General features: G+C 41.2%; 1 protein-coding gene across 8 annotated transcripts in view; it reads left to right on the forward strand.

The window, feature by feature from the left end:
• Positions 1–315: 315 nt before the first annotated feature.
• Positions 316–17,119, forward strand: part of SUCO (SUN domain containing ossification factor) — a 92,193-nt gene continuing 75,389 nt past the window's right edge. For 7 of the 8 annotated variants that reach the window (XM_082702643.1, XM_082702645.1, XM_082702644.1 and 4 more), the window contains exon 1: positions 318–940. In XM_082702643.1, coding sequence (XP_082558769.1) covers positions 879–940 — 62 coding nt within the window. In that variant the 5' untranslated portion in view covers positions 318–878. Of the gene's footprint in view, positions 941–17,119 lie in introns of all 8 variants that reach the window. The other variant, XM_082702650.1, reaches the window with a different exon arrangement.

Here is a 17,119-nt window from a genome sequence, read left to right on the forward strand (position 1 = left end):
CACCGTCCTTCTAGGCCGTCCGTCTCACGAACTGTGGTCAAAAGAGGAGAACTGAATATAATCATCCCAAAGCTGGTCATTCTTGCGGTGAGAGGCGAAATTATAGACCTCTCCATCAAAACTGGGATTCTAGGAGGAGTAGGGGAAAGGGAAAGGAGCGTTCTGGAAGACAAACTACAACTCCCAAGGGCCCTTGCGCCGACTCGCCACGCCCTGGACGAGGGGGCGGGCCATCGCAAAGAAGACCGCGGAGGGTCATGGGGCTCCTCCCCGACTTCCTGAACACGAGCCAGTGACCCGGCGGACTTTGAGGTGGGCGGGGCGGCCGCAGCCCCGGCTCTCGCGCGTTGTGTCCTCCCACCTCGCGCTCCTCCGCCCGAGACGTCGGAGGGGGCGTGGCCCGCGCGGAGGCTGGTGGGGGCGCGAGCGCCGCGGGACGTGGGTGACGCGTCCTCTTCCAGCTCAGCGGTGTGTGAGGTGGCGCGGCCCCGCCGGCGATTGGCTGTTGGGAGACGAGTGCGCCGCGGCCGTTGGTCGCCGGCAGCACGGAGGGAGAGCCGGGGCGGGCGGGGGGGATATGGGGCCGCAGTGGCGGCGGCGGCGGCCGGAGGAGGCGGGCGCGGGCGAGCCGGCGGCTGCGGGAGCAGCGGCAGTCCCCGGAGTCCTCCCGTGAAGCGCCGCGCTCGGCGCCGCCGTGGGCCCCTCGGAGGGGGCGGCCGGTACGCGGGCCGCTGAGGAGCCGCTCCCGCTGCGCCGCGGCCCTTCGCACTCTCGGTCCCATCCTCTCGCTCCTGCTCCGGCTCCTCCATCTTGGCCTCGGCAGTGGCGGCTGCCGGGAGGATGTGCCGCCTTCTGGCAGGGGGAAGAAGGAGGAGAAGATGAAGAAGTACCGCCGGGCCTTGGCCCTGGTCTCCTGCCTGTCTCTGTGCTCCCTGGTCTGGTGAGTCGCCGCCGCCATCCGGGAGTTTCCCGAGCGGGGAGCGGGGAGCGGGGAGCGGCGCGGGTCACACCCCCAGGTCGCCGTGGCTCTCGGGGTGCGGGTCTCCAGGCCCTTACGACACACGGGTTGCTCGCGGCTCCCGCGCCGACTGGCCCGGCCGCGCGCTGTGCGGTTTCCGTGCGGTGTGTCGGCGCTCGCGGAGAGGAGCGGGCGGGAAGGGGGCCCGAGTGCGGGGACCACCCGGTGCCTTTGTGCTCGGCTGCTCTGCCCTTGGACACGGTGGGGCGTCCGGGCCGCTCTCGGAAGGGCTCGCGGGGTGGCTCGGGTCCCCTGCCGGCCGCTCTCTGGCCGCGTGCGGTGGGACCCGGGGAGACCGGGTCGGGCGCGTGCGGTCCCCGGGGCGATTCTAAAAGCGTGATTGTCACGAGGGCCAGAGGACCGCGCGCGCCGCGGTTCAGGCCAGGTCCTGCCGTCTCGGGCCTCGAGTGCACCTGGGGCGGCTGCTCTTGGAAACCGGGCGGGGGGCGTTCCGGAGCCCCTTTCGGGGGGCAGATGAGGAGCGGTTGGTGCGGTCGCGCGTCGCAGGTGTGAGGAATGGCAGGACGAGTCCTGTCTTTGGAAGGCGGGAAGAGTGCTTTGTTCCTAAAGTTTAGGGAGTTTCTGCTGATCCCTGGCACGCTTGGGTGGCCTCGAGGCGCAAAGACACCGCGTCAGTGAAAGGATTGCTGTCACTTGGCTGGGAAAAGCCGTTTTTTCCCTCCTGGAGGTGTGAGCCCCGCTGACTGGGAAGATGCTGCTTTAGTCAGAGCGGTCTGCTGTTTACTCAAGTCTACATAAACTTTATTCATTAACGAATAAGTGAATTCGTAAACGAATAAGTACATTTATTCATTAAGTCCCTTATTTCCGGAAAACACCAACGACGTGTCCATTTTTTCCGTGCTTAATAGATTCCAAAGATCCTGAAGTGGCAGAGGTGTTGCTCACACGAAATACTAAGTGACAGGAGAGGGAAAACCCTTGCCAGGCTGAGGAATTCTGATCTGAAGACTGATAGAAGCTTTAGAGAACAAGACATCTGGCCTTATGACTTTAATTCCAAACACTTCCAACAGGACAGCTGTCACCCCCCTCCTTTGTTAGTGTCCTGTTGGGGACCAACAAGTGCGTGCAGGAGATGAGTCCTCTCACCCCATTCTAGATTTAGATTTGTAGGTGAGATGTGTTCATTTCCATCTTTTTCGGGGGGCTCCTTGGTAATTTACAGGGTAATGTATCATTTCTTTCTTCTTTCTCCTTGATCTTGCCCAACTTTAGACTTTCTGAAGTGGCTCATAGGGCAAAGAGGTTACACTTTCATTCAAGTTTAAAATGCACCGGTACCTCGGATTTTTTTTTTTTTTTTTGAAATATATTTGACATTGTCTAAATGTCATTATGGTATTGTGCAAATTCAAGATGTGTAACATGTTGACATGATACATTGATGTACTGTGATATGATTGCCATTGTAGTGGTAGTTACTACTTTTATCATATCACATCATTATTTCTTTTTTGTGGTCAGAATAATTAAAACCTAGTTTCATAGTAAGTTTAATCATTGTCGTACAATATCATTATCTATATATTCCATAGTAGATCTCCAGGACTTAGTTATCTATAGTTGAAAATCTGTACCCTTAAACATGATTTTATTTATTTATTTATTTTTTAGTAGATGGTGGAGATGAAATCAAACACTACAGTGTGTTTCTTAAAATCACTTGTGAATTTAAAGTAACCATGCTTCTATTACTTTGTGTACTTTCTGGCTGTCTTTTGCTTAGGCTAACTTCAATATGGTTTCTCAGCTTTATTCATTAGTAATAAAAGGTTATGACCTATTAGAAAAAAAAATCAGTCAGCCTAATATTGAAAGTAGTCGTCATAAAGTTCTGTAAAGTGTGTTGACTCTCACAATGAAAAGTGGATTTTGAGAGTTTAAGGAGTAACAAGTTTTAAGAAACTTTAGCTTAAGAAACAGTTGAACTAGTGTATTTTGAGATTGGATTATACTGCCAAGTTTAAGGACTTTTAAATTATTCTTTATTGAAGCCATTAAAGGGCATTGAAAAGAGGATATTTAGGCTTGAGATTTTCTTGGAAGGGTGATGATGCGATTGGAGAAGAGGAGTGGTACCGGGTAATGATGGTAGAGGCTATGTTACGTTATCAGGCTCGGCACTGATTCATCTGGAGGTCTGCTCCTTGTTCCAGTCTGGTCTGTATGTCATTTCCCAATATCTCCATTTTCCCTTAGGGAAAAAAAAAGTTTACGGAAGAGTAGTTAAGCTTCTTTTAGTAGCCATTTTTGTCTTTGATGTTTATAAATTGTCTCTAAATTTTGTGATCCATTTCTTTCTTAAGCTGTATCGTTTTGTAATGTACGAATGCTGTGTGTTCATACCACAGTTCTCTAGTTTCTAAGGTTCACCTCCCTCCCACCAATATTACTGAAACTTTTTATCCCCTTTTTTATACTCTCACACTTCTATAGCTCTTGATTATGTCTCCCCTCTCTTTTTTTTCTTTTCAGTCTAGAGTCCTAACCTTAGATTGCTGTCACAAAAAAACCATCCTTCCGTCTTTTTTTTTTTTTTTTTTTTTTAAAGATTTTATTTTTATTTATTTATTTGACAGAGAGAAATCACAAGTAGATTGAGAGGCAGGCAGAGAGAGAGGGAAGCAGGCTCCCCGCCGAGCAGAGAGCCCGATGCGGGACTCGATCCCAGGACCCCGAGATCATGACCTGAGCCGAAGGCAGCGGCTTAACCCACTGAGCCACCCAGGCGCCCCATCCTTCCGTCTTATTAGTCATTTTAGTTGCTATTTTTTACTTCTGCATATATTGTGTGATTCTTTATCAAGTAGTACAGAGTATTTTAAGCATAAACTTACTGTAGCTGCAGCATAGAGTAATAATGATTGTCATATCTATGTGTAGCTTGTGGTGTGTACTTAACATACTTTAATACCTTCAGTCTTCACAGCCCTGTGAGGTAAGTATTATTGTTAACCTTATTCTGCATTGTATAGTTCAGGAAGTAGGTAAATTAACTGATTTGGCAAGGTGAAGCAGCTATTAAGTTTAGCAGCTTGGATTTGAATCTGTGCAGCCTGATTTGTGGTAGAGTGTCCTGACTGGTATCAAAGATCAGAAGGCCTGTATTTTAGATACCGCTCCATGGCTTAATAGATACGTGCCCTAGGACATGGTATGTATTTCTTTGAACCTTAATTCTTGTATCCTAAAAGTAGGAAAACTAATTCATTTATACTTCACAGGGTTGTTAGGAGGATGAAATGAGATAATACATACGACAGGTCTTTATTAAATAGTGAGGGTGTGTTATCTACATATTTCATAAAATATATATAGGGTATATAATCCATTTATTTCATTATAAAATTATTCAACAAGGATTTTTCTCATGCTTATTATGTACCATATGTTGTTTGGGCACTGAAAACCTAAAAATAGGGTGACCAGCTTATCCTGGTTTTGTCAGTGACGTCCCATGTCTCAGGAATCTCCTGTGTTATTTCTTACTGATGCTGTTAACAAGTTGCCAAAAATTTAGTGGCAGCATGCATCTGATACCTTACACTTCTGGGATCAGAAGTCCAAAATAAGCCTTAACAGGGCTAAAGTCAGGATGTCAACAGAGATGGCTCCTTCCTGAGTCTTTTAGGTAAAGAATCTGTTTCTTGACCTTTTCAGCTTCTAGGGCCACCTGCAGTCTGTGACTCCTCCCTCACAGCATTCTCACCTCTAGCTCCAGGCTTCACATGTGCTAAATCACTGATCCCCTTGCCTCTCTTTCCACAAGCACTTGTGATTACATTGGGCCTGCCAAGACAGTCCAGGATTATATACCCATCTCAAAATTGCTAATTTATGGGAATGCAAGCTGGTGCAACCACTCTGGAAAACAGCATGGAGGTTCCTCAAAAAGTGGAAAAAAGAACTACCCTGTGACGCAGCAATCGCACTACTGGGTATTTACCCTAAAGATATAAACATAGGGATCCAAAGGGGCACGTGCACCTGAATGTTTATAGCAGCAGTGTCTATAATAGCCAAACGATGGAAAGAACCTAGATGTCCATCAACAGATGAATGGATAAAGAAGAGGTGGTATATATACACAATGGAATACTATGCAGCCATCAAAAAAATGAAATCTTGCCATTTGCGACAACGTCGATGGAACTAGACGGTATCATGCTTAGTGAAATAAGTCAGTCGGAGAAAGACAGCTTTCATATGATCTCCCTGATATGAGGAAGTGGAGATGCCACAGGAGGGTTTGAGGGGTTCGAAAAGAATAAATGAAACAAGATGGGATCGGGAGGAAGACAAACCATAAGTGAGTCTTAATCTCACAAAACAAACTGAGGGTTGCTAGGGGGAGGGGCCTTGGGAGAGGGTCGTGGGGTTATGGGCATTGGGGAGGGTTATGTGCTATGGTGAGTGCTGTGAAGTGTGTAAAGCTGGCGATTCACAAACCTGTACCCCTGGGGATAAAAATACATTATATGTTTATAAAAAAATTAAAAAAATTAAATTAAAAAATTGCTAATTTAATCACAAGACTGGTTTAACATGTAACGTATTCAGGGATTAGGACTTGGACTCTCTGGGAGGCATCATGCAGCCTAATATATTACTCTCAGTCCTGGCAAACTGGGAAGAAGGATCGTCATCTTAAAGAGGTCTATGCTTTAAGCAGTGGATATTCAAATTATTTTGAGTGTGTACCCCTCAATAAAATGTTAATGCATGCAATCTTTAATATGTGCTTAATTGTTTATAAGTTGTGTGCATGTGCCAATATATTAGTATGATAGTATACTAATAAGTTACATAAATTAGGTGTTTAAAAAGATGAGAAAAATGAACAGTCTAATACTTTCTATTTTTTTTTTTTAAAGATTTTATTTATTTGTCAGAGAGAGAGAGAATGAGAGCGAGCACAGGCAGACAGAGTGGCAGGCAGGGTCAGAGGGAGAAGCAGGCTCCCTGCCGAGCAAGGAGCCCGATGTGGGACTCGATCCCAGGACGCTGGGATCATGACCTGAGCCGAAGGCAGCTGCTTAACCAACTGAGCCACCCAGGCGTCCCTAATACTTTCTATTAATAGAATTTTTTTTTGCTCTCAAATAATAATTTCTGGTGAGAGTTTTGTGATTGACTGATCAGAGTATTTTACATCACGATGTGATTGATGAATAGCTTGTTCTAGTTAGGAGTCTTAGCCTTGCGATTTTCTTGTTGACTTGTGCTTGTGTAGTTATTTTCTTTGCAGTCTTTGGAGGAATGTTTTCAAAGCTATTTTTCCATGTTGTAAGAGTCAGTTTAGTTAAAACTAAATAATATAATCCCTAAGGCTACTTAATTGGGCATACATAAACGCCAGTGCCTCACAATGCCTGGAGGCAAACCCCAGTTTGTGGAACTTCCACATTTTCCCACAGGTTTCTGATTACGTAGTCCCTGGGGTTATTCATGTTTGACCATACGACCTTCAGAACAAGTATAAATTCTTATATTAAACTTAGTAAAGCTTAATTAATTGAAAAAATACTATTTTATAGAGCATTTTATGTTCACAGTAAAATTGAAATTGAGCGGAAGTTATGGAAATTTCCTATACACTCTGTCCCTACCCTTGTATGGCCCCTTCATTAGTCAACATCCCTTATCAGACTGGTTTATTTCTTTAAGACTAAAAAAAACTATTGTAACCAATAAGATTATCTTGGAGAAGCTCCTATTTAGAGCTAATGAGAAAAACCTGACATTTAAGCAATTCTCATACATTTGACAAATAATTACAAAATATAATTACAAAGATTTTGAGGAACACCAAGGGTAGAATTCGTATTCTAGATACGATTCTATCACTATCTGTATGTCCCTGGATGAGTTATTTCTATGAATCTCAGTACTTATCTGCATAAATGGTTTGCAGGATGGAGAGTACAAAATGGAAGAATTTTGTTTCAGTAGAGGCAAGATTCCTAGAGTATTTGTGGGGAGAGATGAGAAGGGAGGCTAGAGCCAGGTTTTGAAGGGACTTGATAATTACGCAGATGAACTCTTGATTTTTAGCCTGGTTGAGAGTTATGAGTCAGGGTAATAGTTTGAGCAAAAGCATGAGGTCAGATTTTATTTATTTATTTATTTATTTATTTATTAGATCATTATGACCATAGAGTGGTTTGGAAGGGACAGACTTCAGGAAAGCTGGAAGCCCTAAAGTGGCAGTCGCAGTGGAGAGACTTGATAGATACCTAAATCAAAGTGGTCTGTTTTGTATGCTTTTTTGTCCTTGGTAATTTTTCTTTTTCTTTCTTCCTTTCCTTTTTTTTTTTTTTTTAATTTAAGATTTTATTTATTTATTTGATGGACAGACATCACAAGTAGGCAGAGAGGCAGACAGAGAGGAGGAAGCAGGCTCCCTGCCAAGCAGAGAGCCCTATGCCAGGGCTCGATCCCAGGACCCTGGCAGAGGCTTTAACGCACTGAGCCACACAGGTGCCTCAGTCCTTAGTAATTTTTCTGAATATGTTACCTGGTTTTCTTCGACTTCAGAGGTAATATTTCTTGGTTTGTGACTTTATTTCTGTAGCCCTTCTGTTGCTTTTTCTTTGATAATTTTGCTGGTTTCTTGCTCATTTGTCAATATGCAGAAGTAAATAAGAAAAATAAGCAGTTTTGTCATTTTTAAGGTAATGATTGGAAATATCCTTGAAAATCCTGTCTTTCGTCTGGAGAAGTTACTTTGTTGTGTTTCTGTAACTATTTTTTAAGACCATAAGTCTCTTCTCTGAATAAAATAATAAATATTCAAAATAAAATAGTGAAGTAATCCCTCTTCTTTAAATCATTTGATGACTTTTTCTTTTAATAGTCTTTCTTGTCCTGGTGTACAATTTTTAGCATGGGGACTCTGGGTAATGATACTGTATTGTAGATCTTGAAGTTGCTAAAAGTAGATCTTAAAAATTATCACAAGAAAAAAAATTATAGCTGTGTGGTGATGGATGTACTTTGTGGTAAACATACCACAATACATAATAATATTGAATTACTATTTCGTACATCTGAAACAAACATACTTTATATGCCAGTTGTATCTTAGTTTTTTTTTTTTTTTTTTAAGTCTTTCTTGTGGAACTTGATGTGAAAAACTTTGGGAAGAAAAGTATCTTTGCCCTGGGATATACATTGCAAAGAAAGTGTGTACTACTTAAAAGAGGTATTAAGTTATTTAAAACAGTGTTAGATCTTGTCAGACAAGTTAAATGAAGCCAGATTCCCTAAATAGGAAAAGGTCTGTGGAAGAAGGTGTGACCAGGTAGATACAACATCTTTGTGTAAAACTCCAATATTTGTGACCAATGAAAAAGTGGCACATTACTTATTTATAATGTCCTTTGAATTATTTTAAAATGAGTTGGATGTGTTTTATAATATCATCTTTAAGTTCTTAAACATTTGAGGGTATATTGGAATGGAGGCAGGTAATTGGGTTGGCTGGTAATTTAAAAAAAAAGATACTAACACCTAACTTACCTTTGGACATTGATTATTTCATTTTTCCATTCTTTATGAACTCCTAAATTATTCTTTCACTTGTTTCAACTGTCTGAATAGAGAAATAGGTCAATATGTGTAGAGCTAACATTCTAGTACTTGTAACGAAAGGGAAGAGAAAAATTTATAAAAATTTTAAATGCTTTATTATTCTTTCAAGCCATCTACAAGTAGAAACATATGCATGAAATACTTTTGTTTAGTAGTTTATACATAAATGGGACTCTTTATTTAAAACATAGTATATATGTATTGCAGATTGTACTTTAGTGCCAGTTGTATGTTTTACTTTTAAGGCTGTATTTTAAAGTAGTTTCAAAAAGTAAAATTGTACATGTTAAAGGATATGAGAAATTGTTTTCAAGTATTTGCAGTATAAAAATGTTAAAACCTTGGGATAAACTTATTTCATAAATGCAGATTTTTTTTGACACTTGATTTTGTTTTAGGGCTTTCTTTTTGTGACGAATCAGTAGTTAAAATTGTTTTATATTTTACGTAGAAGTAACACCTAGCTTTGTTAGAAAATGTTTTTTGGCTTATAGGTACTAAGCTAATTTTGTGTTTCTTGTTATAGAGTATTTGTAATCTAACATAAGAAAATATGTAAAGTACTTAAAATAATGCCTTGCTCATAGTAAGCATTGTTACAAGAATTCTTTTAATTTCCTCTGGGTGCTTTGCTATAATTAGGAGGGCATAGGTGGCAGGGTTCAGAAATAGGAATCCATTAATTAATTCAAAATGGTATTTAGTCACCAACAACGTATTTGTGGTGGCGGGAAATCCTGAAGCAGCAGGAGACTTGAGCTCTGCCCTCTGGTTGTCAGAGTCCACATACATACTGATGGAGGGGAAAGGGCCTAAAACTAACCTAGAGTTTGGTTGTAATCCCCCCCCCCTTTTTTTTTCATTATTAACAGTGAGCCTTTACTGAATGCTTATTAATATTCTCAGTGTTTCGTGTCCACCAACTTACTCTCTTTACAACTCTTTTGAGATAGCCACACCATTTTAAAGGTGAAAAAAGAGAGGCACAAAAAAGTGAACCAACTTGCCCAAGTTCTCACAGCTAGTAAGCAATGAGCCAAAACCTAAGTAGGCTGAGTCTGAGCTTGTCTTTTGTTCTTATTTTTTAAATTCAGTTTAGTTAACGTACAGTGTATTATTAATTTCAGGGGTAGAATTTAGTGATTCATCAGTTGCATATAACACCCAGTGCTCATTACCTCAAGTGCCCTCCGTAATGCCCGTCATCCATTTACCCCTTTACCCCACTAACCTCCCCTCCAGCAACCCTCAGTTTGTTTCCTAGAGTTAAGAGTTTCTTACAGTTTGCCTCACTCTTATCTTATTGTTTGTTCCCTTTCCTTATGTTCATCTGTTTTGTTTCTTAAATTCCACATATGAGTGAAATTATAGGGTATTTGTCTTTAATGGACTGACTTTGCTTAGCATAATATCCTCAGTTCCATTCATGTTGTTGCAAATGGCAGGATTTCATTCTTTTTGATGGCTGAGTAATATTCCGGGGTGTGTGTGTGTGTGTGTGTGTACACACATAAGTATACATACACATAGGTGTATATACACACCACATCTTTATCTATTCTTCTGTCAATGGACGTCTGGTGAGCCTGTGTTTTTGTCATTGCTTTGTGTGGCCAGTAGTCTTGTATATGGCTTTAGGCAAATTTCTTTACCTTTTCTTTGTGTGTTAGTTTTCTTACCTGAAAATGGGCAGACTGGATTGCCTCAACTAGGAATGAACATTAGAATTATTCCTGAAGCTTTAAAAAAAAATACACATGCCTAAGATTCTTACCTTGGGGATTCTGTCTTTGTAGGCTTGGGATATTCTTATTCATTCTTCATTACTATTAGATTAGATGAATTCTGAGATTTTGTGGGGGTTTTTTGGGGGGTTTTTTTTGTACTTTTAAATTCTAAGATACCTAATTTGGACATTTGTGAATTTTCAACTCAAAAAGCTGAATTGCTCAGCAGTGCTTAAAGAAGGGAAAAATTGGGCCTGGAGTGGTCAGGAAAGACTGGACTTGAGTTTAAGAGAAAATGATGTGTGGCTTATAAACTTCGCTTCTTGGGAATGTAGATATTTCATGAACTGAAATAAGGTGTACTGGTGCTGCTGATGTGAATAATGGTCTTGTCCTAGTGTAGGGTGTATGTGTGCGTCTGTCTGTAGTGGGTAGATAGTACTTGGTTGTCAAGGAAAAAGAGAATAAAAGAGAGAATGTACTTGATATAGGTGCGAGTGATAGCAGACAAGCTTGTCTAGAAACTAAAAGCTGTATTTTGGGAATTATATTGGGTTTTACAAACTAACCTAAGGAATTAGACAGTAAAAATCCAGCAAGAGAAGTGGTGCTCCAAGAATGTTATTTTTTACATCATTGTGGTGGAAATATTTCAGAAGGGACTTGGAGGGATGAATGCTAAAAAGGGGGGGAAAAAAAAGCAGTTGAAGTAATTGATGTTTATCATAACAAGTATTTGGTAGTAAAAATGAAGACGGTGCATTGAGCAGAGTTTTGAGGAAGTATACGATCTGGTTTGGAGATAGATTGGCCATTAACAGAGGAATATAGTAGAAAGAGCGTTGGTCTAGGATTCAGAAGAGAACTTGGTTTTAGTTTGCTTCTAACAGGCTCTTGTTCCTCAGAACTCTCTTCTGTCATCTATGTCAGTGTTGGAAGTTATTTACTGAGGCTTCTGTGTGGTATATTCTTTGTAGGATTCTGGTGGGTAAAACAAAGTTAGCTGCTTTCTTGGGAGTATATTGGTTGAGAGAATAAATGTTAGGATCTAAAGTTACAGATCTGTGCAGTGAAGTTCAAAAAGAGGAGAAAAGGTCATTGTTTTTTAACTGGGGCAACTTGAAGAGTTGGATATGCTCAAAAAGAAATGGAAGTGTTGCTGAGGATTTGAATAGGAGGAGCCGTTGAGAGAGTGGAATGATCCACATGGGATGATCCAAGTGGAGACATGATATAGGCACTGAAAAATGCAGACTTTGGGCACCTGGGTGGCTCAGTGGGTTAAGTGTCTACCTTTGGCTCAGTCATGACCCCAGGGTCCCAGGATCTAGTTCTGCATTGAGCTCTGTGCTCGGTGGAAAGTTTGCTGCTCTCCCTCCTTGTGCGCTCGTGCGCGCGCTCTGTCCAACGAATAAACCTTTAAAAATTTTTTTTAAAATGCAGACTTGAGTGCATTTAAGAATTGGGCTGGAGTTGTCCTCATAGAAGGGATTATTTTTGAAACAGAAGTTTGAACATGGAGATTCTGCAGAGACTTAAAGAAGGATGCCAAGCAAAGTAAAGCTCTGAAGGGAAGGAGAGTGGTTTGAAATGAAAGATGGGAAGAGGTTTAAGGATGTCATTTGAATGGCAGCAATATAAAATGTCTCAGGTAAGGCTGCAAAGTTTGAAAACTGAGAAAAGGGTCTTTTTTTCAAGAGGTAAGTAGTTGGTAAAAGCTTATGGGAGTGGAAACAGATGATTCTTGAGCTGGTAGGCATGAATTCTTGCACATTTGTTTGGCAGTGAGATAGAAGAGGCTGGAGTGACCCCACCCTTCTATGTATGCTTCAGCCCATTCTACACCGTGCCGTGATTTATCTTACTAACACACAGTTTTGATTATGTCAGTCTCTTGCTAAAACATCTTCCAAAGGCTCCTGTCTTCCTGAAGAGAAAAATTTAAACCCTCACCTTAAAGGCCTGAAGTCTGGCCTAAACCTACTTTTGTAGGTATAGCACGACTAACCTGTTAACCTGGTAGTATTTTATTTGGGGACTATCATTGTAGTTTTGGGTTGAAAATTAAGATTGCAAGGTATTGTGACTTGGGTTTTATAGGCTAAATATACCTGATGCAGTTTCTTAAAATATGTCATTATCAAGTAAATATATGATTATCTTCAGAAGCTTTGAGAACAGTTATATTGGCTGAATTTCTAATAGTATGTTTAGATGTAAAAACAGAACAAACCATATTGTTTAATAAGTGCTACCCCATGCTAGATCCTTGAAATTATAGGCAAATTTAGTGAAACAATCCTCTAATAGATTTTGGTCTATGGAATAATTAAGCTAAGAGAATATAAGAACAGTCTTACAGGAGAGTGAAGATTAAAGATCAGAACTTTTGAAATTCAAAGGTTTGATTAGAAGCAAACCCCTGAAGGGTGCCTGTCAGTGGGTTAAGCCGCTGCCTTAGGCTCAGGTCATGATCTCAGGGTCCTGGGATCGAGTCCCGCACCGGGCTCTCGGCAGGGAGCCTGCTTCCTCCTCTCTCTCTCTGCCTGCCTCTCTGCCTACTTGTGATCTCTGTCTGTCAAGTAAGTAAGTAAATAAATAAGTAAATAAAGAAGCAAACCCCTGAATACAGAGTTTTCTTCAGCCAAGCTCTGTAGTTCCATTTGATTTGATTGGAAGCTGCTTTGGTGGCCAAATAGAATAAAAACTGGGAGGAGAAATGAACACAGTGTCACCTCTTGTGATCAGCAGGTAGTCCTCACAGAGAGAAGCAGCCTTAAAGGAGTCCCCAGGCTGGTAATAGTTTAAGAAGGCTCTCTGTCTTTTAATACATTGTGATTGAAAGAAAGTAGAGTGCTTATGAAGCAAAAGCACTGGAGGTCTAGTGATCTTTTGGTCCTTTTTTGTGTTTCGATCAAAGTGGCTTCTGTAATACCCGTTTCCTACAAATTTCCATGTACTTCATAGAATTTCTTCTAATTTTTTCAGATTTCTGAATAGTAATGTTTAAAAAAACCCATAATTTTTACCGTTACCTCAAAGTTAAGTTCTACTTTCCCACCTTTTTGTTTTCCTGGATTGCCTATTTGTTTGTTTATGAAGGGGAATGTACGCAGGGCATTACTTGAACCACACTGCTGTAATTGAATGGCTTACACTAGGTTTCCATACTGTGGATTAATGTGTACTTGTGTTTAAGAAGCAATTCTTCATTGCCCAGTTCTGATCTTTCTTTTACCATAAATTCTGTGATAACTGAGCTCTTTCCCTTTTCTAAGTTCTTTTTTTTTTTTTTAAGATTTATTTATTTATTTGACAGAGAGAGAGAGAGAGAGAGAGAGAGGGGGGAAGGGAAGCAGGCTCCCTGCTGAGCAGAGAGCCCGACGTGGGACTCAATCCCAGGACCCTGAGATCATGACCCGAGCCGAAGGCAGCGGCTTAACCCACTGAGCCACCCACGTGCCCCTCCCTTTTCTAAGTTCTTATCCAAGCTGTTCCAATCCATAGGCAAAGGAAGAGCTTAGGAGATCACTGTGCTGAGACAGGGCAACAAGTTCTGCTAGCCTTAGAGGTGCTCAGTATTGTGTGAGGAACAGAAATATAAACAGTTAATTTCAGTTCAGAATTGTAATAAGTGCTTAGATATGCCAGAGGGTTGTGGCCAAACCCCAGGTTGTGGAAATCAGGAATGTTTCCTAGTCATTAACTTGTTCCTGCCCCCAGGTGGGGAGGGGGGGAGAATTCTGTCAGGTTTTGGATGGTGAGGAGTGGGAGCAGGGGCAGAACAGTCTTGGAAGACAGAGAAGCATGAGCCAGAGACTTGGAAGCATGAGACAGCCAGATGTGTTCAGGGAACAGCGAACAGCTACAAGTAGTTCCGTATTACTGAAGCTTGAAGTGGGAGGCAGGGAGTGGCAGAAAATATAAAGCTGAAGACTTAGGCAGTAGAGGAATTTTAGATATTTTAAAATATGCAAGGAAGCTTGAATTTTGTCATGGAGAGTTGGTAAGACATCCTAAGCAGGAGAACAGCATTCTGACAATTGGTGTTAGATTCTGGGCTGTGTGAAGGGTTGATTTGCAGAGATGGTAAGATGGGAATTAGGGAGCTCTGTTAGAAGTTTGCTCTAAGTAAGAGATGAGGGTTTGAGCTGAGAAATGGATTACAGAAATTTGAGGTAAAGTAAACCATAGGTAGTAGAGGAAGGATGAAGGGAAAAGAGTAGCATAGATGTTTTTCAGGTTTCTGACTTGAGGACTGGGTGGATAGCAGTATCACTTGATGAGATCAAGGATTCAGGAAGAGGGGATTTGGCAAAGGAAGATTTTTGTGTTCAGGTTTGGATTTAGTTGTTTTGGAGGTATCTTAGAACATGAAGGGAGAGAGATTCAACTTTTAAATGAGGTGTACAAGGAAGGTGAGAACAGAACCCTGGAAGCACCGGGATTTAATCTGCGGTAGTTAGCAGAAGCAGCACATCAAAGGAGATTTAGAAGACTTGGAGGGAGGTGAGAAACAGGATTGTATAATTTGACAAACCAAAGGAGAAGAAGGTTTCAAGTAGAAGCAGTAGTCAAAGGTGCCACACAAAGCAGAGAAATTAAAAAAAAAAAAAAAAAAGTAGATCCTGGTACTACCATACTGATTGCAGTAGTTTAATGAGGGCAAAAATGAGAAATCAGCAGGCTGAGGGCCAATAGAAGGTGAAGAAACGGAGACCACAAGTATATACTAATCTGAATTTGGTAAGTAAAAAAGGTAGAAAGGACAATAGCTGATAACAGTAGTTAACATTTGAGTTCATTTTATGTCAAATTGGTAAGCACAGCACATGCATCATTTTATTTTCCTCATAATAACTCCATTTTGTTGATTTATTTGAGAGAGAGCAAGCAGGCGAGCGAGTGAGTTCGTGCGCATGCTTGCAGGAGCCGGGGGAGGGAGCAGAGGGTGGGAGAGAGACCCTCAGGCAGGAAGCACGCTCAGTGAGAAGCTGGATGCCAGGCTCCATCCGAGATCATGACCTGATCTGGTATCAAGAGTAAGAAGCTGGGGCGCTTGGGTGGCTCAGTGGGTTAAAGCCTCTGCCTTCGGCTCAGGTCATGATCCCAGGGTCCTGGGATCGAGCCCCACATCGGGCTCTCTGCTCATCAGGGAGCCTCCTTCCTCCTCTCTCTCTCCTCTCTGCCTGCCTCTCTGCCTACTTGTGATCTCTGTCAAATAAATAAATAAAATCTTTAAAAAAAAAAAAAAAGAGTAAGAAGCTTAGGGGCGCCTGGGTGACTCGATGGGTTAAAGCCTCTGCCTTTGGCTCGAGTCCTGATCCAAGGGTCCTGGGATCAAGCTCTGCATCGGGCTCTCTGCTCAGCGGGGAGCCTGCTTCCCTTCTCTGTCTGCCTTTCTGTCTGCTTGTGATCTCTGTCAGATAAATATATAAAAATCTTAAAAAAAAAAAAAAAGAGTGAGCTTAACTAGCCAAGCCACCCATGTGCCCCCATAGTAACTTCTTTGAGTATGGATATTGAGGCACACAGGTTTTGTAGTTTACCCAAGAACATACAGCTAATGAATGGAGGACCTGGGAATAACACTTGGGGATCTTGACTCTGAACTCCATGTCTCGTCACTGTGCTGCAAAATTTCTTATTTCTGTTGTTGCCACTATCTAAATCTGAGGTAAACGTTATTCCTCTTTTGTGGTAGTTCTTATATATTTGTTATGCTATAACTAGCCTTGACTAATACCATCAATTACTGAGTGAAGAGATCAGTGTGATTTTCTCACTTTTCATTTATCTGTTGACCAGAGAATAATAAATATGAAGTACAGCAATAAAGAAAGATCGTAGGCTTTGGAGGGAGATAATCTAGGCTTGTAATCACAAATTGAATGACTTTGGACAAGTTAATTTCTGTTTAGCTTCTTTTGTAAAAATTTATCTAAAAGTCTGAATAAAAAAATAAAAACATAACTTTTTTTCCCCCAAGACATCAGGTGCTGAGGATGGCATTGCTCGTACTTGATGCAGAGTTTTGCATGGGTTCCCTTTTTCTCCAGTTTACATGATGACTCTTTTATCTTCTATCTTCAGTTCCACTCCTCTTTCCCCATTTTAGGCAATTACCCAGAGTATATTGGAACCTGTCCAGTCAGCCTTCATGTGTTTATTTGATGTGTTTTCTTCCCAGATAGTCTTGTTTTGCTTATATGTTATAAAATTTTACATAAGTAAAATTTTACATAAGTAACACTACTATCTCGTTCTTTCTACTTCTTTTCATTTAACACTTTTATTTTTAATTGCTTTAGTCATCATTAAAATGAATTGTAAGTAGTTGATGATGTGGCACATGCCCTTACGAAGGCCTCATAGTATCATTTATTCATTGAACAGTTTGTGTATGGCTGCTTCTGAAGAGAGACTATATGTTAATAAGTGCATTTGGGTATATTCTGTTCCATTTGCTTGTCTCTTGCTATCCCAGTACTGTAGTCTAATTACAGTGCTTTTGTAATAAATTTATCTGGCAAGGTGAACCACATGCCTCTGCTTTTTTTGGTTGTTGTTGTTAATTTAGTTATTCTTGAACCACTTTTTTTCTATATCATATTAGAACAATAGGGTCCTTCAGGTATTTTGGTAAGAGTTATATTTGAGTGATGAATTGCTATTTTTACATTGCTGTCACCAGCATTCCATCTATGAACATAATAGATTTTTGTGTGTTTATTTCTTTATTGTATGATCATTACCA

Source organism: Mustela nivalis (assembly GCF_964662115.1).
Source record: "Mustela nivalis genome assembly, chromosome: 16".
NCBI classification, from domain to species: domain Eukaryota; kingdom Metazoa; phylum Chordata; class Mammalia; order Carnivora; family Mustelidae; genus Mustela; species Mustela nivalis.